The sequence below is a fragment of the Glycine soja genome, chromosome 3 (assembly GCF_004193775.1).
Source record: "Glycine soja cultivar W05 chromosome 3, ASM419377v2, whole genome shotgun sequence".
NCBI classification, from domain to species: Eukaryota; Viridiplantae; Streptophyta; class Magnoliopsida; order Fabales; family Fabaceae; genus Glycine; species Glycine soja.
In genome coordinates this window covers 27257056-27264554 of record NC_041004.1, presented here as the reverse complement: position 1 = coordinate 27264554, position 7499 = coordinate 27257056, and the positions used below count along the sequence as shown (strand labels likewise).

At 33.7% G+C, this 7499-nt stretch overlaps 1 protein-coding gene across 1 annotated transcript; it reads right to left on the bottom strand.

Annotated features, from left to right (window-relative positions):
• Window positions 1-394: 394 nt before the first annotated feature.
• On the bottom strand, window positions 395-5896 carry LOC114406347 (peptidyl-prolyl cis-trans isomerase FKBP62-like). The gene is made up of 13 exons (XM_028369034.1): window positions 5463-5896; window positions 4601-4687; window positions 3974-4234; window positions 3808-3882; window positions 3643-3723; window positions 3324-3518; window positions 3117-3209; window positions 2854-3029; window positions 2368-2490; window positions 2134-2280; window positions 1918-2045; window positions 1588-1708; window positions 395-657 (listed from the first exon to the last, which is right to left on the bottom strand). Exons 1-13 carry the CDS (start codon window positions 5671-5673, stop codon window positions 607-609), a joined length of 1749 nt encoding a protein of 582 aa, XP_028224835.1. The 5' UTR covers window positions 5674-5896; the 3' UTR covers window positions 395-606.
• Window positions 5897-7499: the final 1603 nt, after the last annotated feature.

Here is a 7499-nt window from a genome sequence, read left to right as displayed (position 1 = left end):
CTGGTTCATATATCCTGTTATATTTAATCAACTTTACTGACTAATGTTGCCGTGAACATTATTTAACTATGAATAGTCAAATAACATGTTACATTTAACTATAACCTGCTATATTTAACTTAACCATGTATAGTCAAATAAACTGTAATCAACTTTATTGACTAATGTTGCCGTGAACATTATTTTAACTATGAATACGTCCTGGTTCAATGGATCGTATACCCCAAATTCTAACCTTTTTCCTACTAGAATAAGAACCACGGAAGCAGGTGGGGGAGACAAAAAAAAGAAGCTTGATCAACATCTTAATGGGAACGTTAGAATTCTCCCTTTGTGGCTCAACAATTCCCATTCTGATACTGGTTTCCAAGTCACTTAAAGTTCAATGGATTTTAAACGAAAAATCATCTATTTTGTTGTAGCAATATGTCGAAATAATAGAGTTCGCCACACAAAAAGTATTTAATTTCGTCAAGATTTCCACGTTCTTTGCAATAGGGAAAGAAAAATTATCTCCATACACATTGAATAATCCATCATAATTCCAAATGTCCACAAATAATAATAAATAACAGACCCTCGAAATTAGCTGAATTTCCATGATGTTTATGCCTTGCTGTCGATATTCATCGGTTGGGCATCCTTCGACGCTGGTTTCTGCATGTTAAACGATGTATCTATTAAAAACACAGTACAAACAAAATTCAAACGGAAAACCTTATTCCACTAAACTCAACCTTGAAGAATGTAACAACTCTTGTATAATTCCTTAAGTTAATATGTTAACAGAATTCTGTTACGACTAGGCACATAATATATTACATTCGATAAATTCAAACATGCACTAGCCCCAACTCAGCTAATAAAATTAAATACAGAATAGTAAAACGATATATAACCAAAACGTCTAATTTTTAGAAACAGGAAAACTACTAGTTAGCTATGATTGTTATAAGAAAAGAAAGCGCATTTACGTTTTATACAAGTAATGGTGTTCTACTTGTTTCATTCCACTGAACTAGGAATCATCAATTCTTTTGAATGCGAAAATAAATTTTCCTAACATAACCTGAGGTTAATTTATAGAATGAAATTTATTACCCCTTGATAAAATCAAATTATTTTCATATCCTTCCTTCTTTTAAATAATTTTAAATACCAGTAAATTACTCATGTAACTAAATATATGTAAAACTTATACAATAACAGTTGTGAATATAAGCATCATTCAAAAATTTGTAAACAACAAAACAAGAAATATATGGAGTAATTATTCAAAATATTGTATACATGTTAATTTTTTCTCACAAATAGAACATTTGTAGCACTAACAATACTATGTCAACTAAAATTACATACATCGTTAGACATGAGAAAATTTTAAACTTCTTCGTTTTTCAAATGGGGAATATTCATGTTATTGATATCAAAATTAGACTATTTCGCATTGGTTTCTGGTTATGAACAACCAGATAGCTTGGAGAGATTTTCTAATTCAAAAATTACCAATGCGTACGTAGACTTGAAATGGAATACTAAAGTGTATGTATGTATACTTAAGAGCAACTATAGAGACGGAATACTCACATTACTGTCAAGAGAATCTAGCTTGTGCAGTTTGTTGAACATATTTCCATAAAATTTTGCCTCTTTTTTGTTGTACTCCTTCATCTTTTCCTTCAAAGTCTTGTACTCAAGCTTGACATCCCTGTTTATACATCAAAAGCAAACATATTGGTGACAAAAATCACTACATAAAAAAGATAAATCATAAAAAATGCGAATAAATAATAATCTAAAAGATTTAAACCAGATAAAGAAACTACCACCTTCTATAAAATCCAACAAAAGTAAGTCGGTTATCAATATAAAGATTTTTATATCAACTAATAATAAATCCTTCTAGATATAATCCACCTGTTGTTAGGGTCAATCTCAAGCGCTTTCTTAATATCAAATTCGGCCAAGTCTAAATCAGCCAACTGGATATATGCCTGGGCCCTTCTATAGAGAGCCTTCACATTAGTACTCTCAAGGTCCAGTACCTGCTTGTCAAAAAATTAAGAATCAGTTTTTGCTAAGCACGTAAAGTGATTTTTTCTATTACCATCTGATAGGATACAGCAGCCATACCTTTGTGCACAATTTCTCTGCTTGTTTATAATCTTTTAATTTCAACTTGCATGCTGCATTGTTTAGATTACAGGCAACCTTCAAGGCTTTGGAGCTCTTCTTCTCCTCTTCGCTAAAGGCAGTATCGTACTCTATGAACTTTACAGCCTGTGATAAGATTTTGGTAACAAAAATGTCTCAGGAATGCATTGAAATAGAAGAGAATGAATAAATATTTAAGTTAGTTTTTATTACCTTCTCGTATCTTTTAGAAGCTCTTGCATATTTACCAGCTTTAAATAATGCATTTCCTTCTTCTTTCTTCTTACCAGCAGCTTCAATCTTCTCTGGCGTGTCCATGTCCCAGGATTCCTTCTCCTAAAAGAGGCAAAAATTATTAATTAATTTTTGGATAGAGAAATTCAATGATCTTTTGAAACTAAAATTGATTGGGCCGGGTGATGATTCAGTTAAAATACAAGCAACGGGATGCAATTAATGTATAAGAATAAAAACAGGCACAGCAGTAAAGAAGCACATAAAATTGGAACTTGTAAGCAAAAAGAAAGAGAGCACATTTTATAATGCTTTTGTTTCTTCATCAATCCCTTAACCAAGTGAGTTTAATTTAATTATAACTGCATGATGGCTAGCATTTCTTTCCAATAAAAAAATTCTTTCACCAAAATTGAAACATGAAATCAATGCAGAATCACAATTCATTGCCCGGTTATTACTTACCTTCTCAAATGATACTAGCTCAACCTCGTAATATACTGTGGAGTTAGGTGGAACCACTGCAAGTTCCAGCTGAGACTCTGACGAACCAAAAGCATATTCAGGTGCTATAATCAACAATGCTATCTCACCCTTCTTCATAGTCAACACAGCTCTGTCAAGCCCATCAATTACTTGCTCTGCTCAATCCATCAGGCACTCACATTAGTTAGCTTAAAAGTAAATTAGTGGGAAATGGGAAGAAACATTGAGACAGTTCAAGTTACCCTCATCAGTTTTGAATTCAAACAGCTCTCCTTCATCGTCATGGCCCTTTTTCAAAAACAAAGTACCATCTTGCAGCTTACCAATTACTTTCACTACAAGAATGCAAAAAAAATGTAAGATGACATCAGAAACCATGTCCTAAATCCATAAAAAAAAGAAAGAGAAAAGGTCATCATTCACATTAATAAGTATTAACTAGCATTTACATTTCACAATGGCTCCCTCATTTGGACGCTCATATCCTTCCCCTTCCTTGAGGATCTTCTTAATGATCTTCTTGTCCTCCGTTACTTCTGAGACAGTCTTCCAAGAAACTAACTCAAGAGTAATCTGCAATGTTGCATTTGGTGGAACTGCACCTTCTTCATCATGTGCTGGCTTACCCTTCTCACCAAATCCATCTACAAACAAACAAAAGAACACATAAAAATTTGTAAATGAACATAATATTAAGATTACTAGTCATATGCATGTTTTTTAAAAAAAAAACATAGGTGATGGGTACCAAATCTGTACAATACTTACATTGTGGCTTCACTGTCAGAAGCACTTTCTCTCCCTTCTTCATGGTTTTAACAGCCTTTGACAAAGCAGGACAAAAATAACCTGTAATACAGTAAACATTAATGTAAGATCACACAATAAAAGAAAATTAATATGAAGAGAGCAACAAAATTAGTAGGCAGTGACCATCATTGACTGTGAACTCCACTCCATCAGATTTTGCCACAAGAGTTCCATCTTCAAGGCATGCTTCATACTTGACTGCAACACCAAGAGCGCATTTAATAGTTAAGACTAAGGTAGATAATACAATAATCTGACTGAAAATGAAATATTTAACAAATGTGTATACCTAAAACTTCATCAGGATCCTTTGGGTTCTCCCATTTCTCCCCCTTGGTAAGTATCTTCTTAAATAAACCTCCATCCTTACATATGTCTTTCACACTAGTCCAAGACAACAGCTCCACATCAAATTGAAGAGTTGCATTAGGGGGAATTGTTGGAGGAGAACCAGTTTCACCATAAGCTAGCTCAGCCGGGATGGTGAAAAGGGAATTTTCACCTTTCTTCATCGTTATAATACCTTGATCCCATCCTTTAATAACTTGCCCTGCATTTCCAAGGCGCCACTTACATCAAAACATAGTACATTCCAAATTTTCAATCAACATTACACCTTGTTCAACAAAATAAGGAATAAACAAACATGTAGAGATTCATTCAGCTCTTCATTAATACGCCCAAATCATGAATTCAGCCGATAAAAAAGACGTTCAAAATCATGATTATTCAAAGAACAATAATCTCACGAATTGACCACCACACGCACAACCTCATTTAAACACTTCACACAAATTGAACTGCTAATAGTCAAATCCACTTCATAACCTACCAAACACTCACACTATTCCAAGTAACAACAGTCAATCACAACACCCACAATTCTCAAAAAAGTAAAAATAAAAAAGGCACTCACCTTGTCCAAGCGTGAAACTGAAAGGAGTTCCCCTATCTCTGCTGGAATCAAACTTAGTGCCATCAAGCAACGTCCCAGTATAGTGAACTGAAAAGAAAATTAAAGATTAAATAAATCATTAAAAATTTAAAGCAAGACAAAACCAAACGGGAGATTAGAATAAGCTCTGCAAAAGAGTGCCATCAGACCCAATTTTCATTAGTTACATTTTCATTTCTTTTACATTATACATTTCCATTTTTATGTATGTGACATAGGTTGAGATGCTAGCAATTAGCAGCACTCTTGTAAATATGACTCAAATTAGTGGGCCGTTTATTTTCCAAAATAAAATTTTGCAATTTTTAATCACTTAAATTAGAAAAAAAATGTTTTTTTGGCCCTCCACTTAAATAATTTTTTTTGTGTTTTAGTCGCTACTAAAAAGAGCATTTTTCAAAGTTGAGAAACTAAAAAAATGCATATTTCCATTAGGAGAACTAAAGAAAACAGAGCACCATCTAATCTGAAAGACAAAACATAATTAAGCCTTTAACTAATCACTTTAAATTGCATGAATGAAATCTATCGGGAATTTCGATATTCAATGAATTTCACTATCACTTCTGCGATTGTCAATGGTAAATTTCAATTCAAAGTAAACAAACAGTGTCTTTACTATCACTGGTAAAAAAAGACTGTGTTACAGTGTATGACAATTGACACATGCAACTCTCCTAGGTGGGTCATTAGCTCTAGTTTCTTATTTTGTTTTGTTCTGCTCTATTTTGAAATTTTCATTTTTTTTCATTTACATTTAATTCCAAAGAACAATTCCGGTAAGAGGGACAGATAAGAAAATGCAACATATATTATTAAGTACCTTGAACTTCGTCACCAACTTCAGGAGTGTCCCATCCTTCACCTTCTTTAAGTAGTTTCTTCTTCAAACCCTCTTTTCCAATCTCCTTCTCCTCGCCGACCTTCAAGATGGGGTTGCTGCTGCTGCCGTCGAGGTCGCCGCCGGTGGCGCCGGCGAAGTCGAAGTCCTCGCCCATTGCCTCCGCCGTCGGCATGTCGAAGTCCTCGTCCATGTTGTCGAAATGTGGGAATGGGAGTAGTAGGAAGAAAGGTTTGGTTTTATTTTTCTATGTAGTTTAATTCAGTTCAGAGAGATGTGTTGTGAAGTAGCGAATAGGGTTTAAAAGGAGAAGCAGCGGTGAGGGGTTCCAGAGAGTTCCACGGCAAGCGTATCAGGGTGAGTAGTTTCGAGAATCGAGGGTTAGGAAGGTTCGAGATCTACTTACCGTTTTTCTTTCTTTTTCTTTTTCTTTGCTTTTGGATATTATTACTATATTTTCAAAAACTTATCCATTATTACATCTTACGCAATGTTTTTTTTTCTTATTTTTCCTTTTCACAATTTTTTTAAACTAATTCAGAATTTGATAAAAATAAATAAATTTTGATCAAAAATTATTTCTGTCAAATATCAAACTCTAGTAATATCCAACTAAGAAAGCAACTTCTCATATTCATTTTTTTTAAAAGCAAGATATCTTCACAACTGAAAGTCATGAGACTAATTTAGAATTTTTTAAACTAATTCAGAATTTGATAAAAATAAATAAATTTTGATCAAAAATTATTTTCTGTCAAATATCAAACTCTAGTAATATCCAACTAAGAAAGCAACTTCTCATATTCATTTTTTTTAAAGCAAGATATCTTCACAACTGAAAGTCATGAGACTAATCCATGAGAAAGTTGAGTACTGATTAAGGGACAACTCCTCTCCCCACAAATGTTGCTCTATTCACATTTCTCATGTTCAGTTTACAACTTGTTAAATCGTCAACTAATATTGATATTAAGCTTAAATATGTGTAGTGTTTCTTGATATATACATGAATTTTGTTTTTGATCATTGATAATTTTTTTCTATGTTTTTGCTCCCTCATACTTAATTTTTTTTATTTGTATCTCTGTCATTACTTGGATCTATTAATGGCTGATGTGTTCATTAATTTGACACGTCAACTACTTATGTCTGGTGTCACATATGCTCCAAGACTAAGTCAAACTTTTAGATAAGAAGTGTTCTCTGGTAATTAATTATCAATGTAAAATGAAATTAGCAATTACAATTATAATTTATCTAAGGTTTTAAATAAAAATTGATGTAACACAAAAACTTGTGTCATTTTGCTAATTTAGAAAGGCCAAATTAATCAGCCTTGCCTCAACCTCATCACAAAAATGATCTATGTCTTCTTCTTACACACGTTATGCCTCACTTTACCACAAAAGGGTTAGGATTAGCAATTTGTGGGTCATTGATGTCGTGGATGGTCTTGTCTAGGAATGTGTGGGTGTTGAGGGTGATCACATGAGTTGTGTGCCTTCATGGTTGATGTTCATGCATTTTGGGAGTTAGGATTGTGTGCGAGTTTGAAACATACATGTTTGGCTGAAGGTTTGGCTCAGGGCTTTGGTGTTGAAGCTTGTGGTCCCAAAAGTGGAGTAGGTGGACCAAACAGGTGAGTCTTCTTTGTTGTGTTTTTGTTGTTTATTCTCCTATGTTGTCATTATATGGTGGGATGCAAATGGGATCATTGTTGATGAATAAATTAATGTTTTTTTGGGGGGTAATTGTTTTTTTAGGGTCTGTCATACATGGCTTTTACTAAGGAGGTTAACCATGGGGATTATTTGGTTTGTGAGCCCATTTTAAAGTATGTTGAAGGAGGCATAACTTTGTTATCAGAGATAGACATTGGCAAATGGAGCTTTTTTGAATTTGTTGGGTTTCTGAAGCAGGATGTTAAGATTAAGGGAGATTTAAAATTATGGTGGGAGGGGGTTGATGTTGGACTTAAAGAGTTGATGCTGGATTGCCATGTTGTTGAGGTGCTAAATT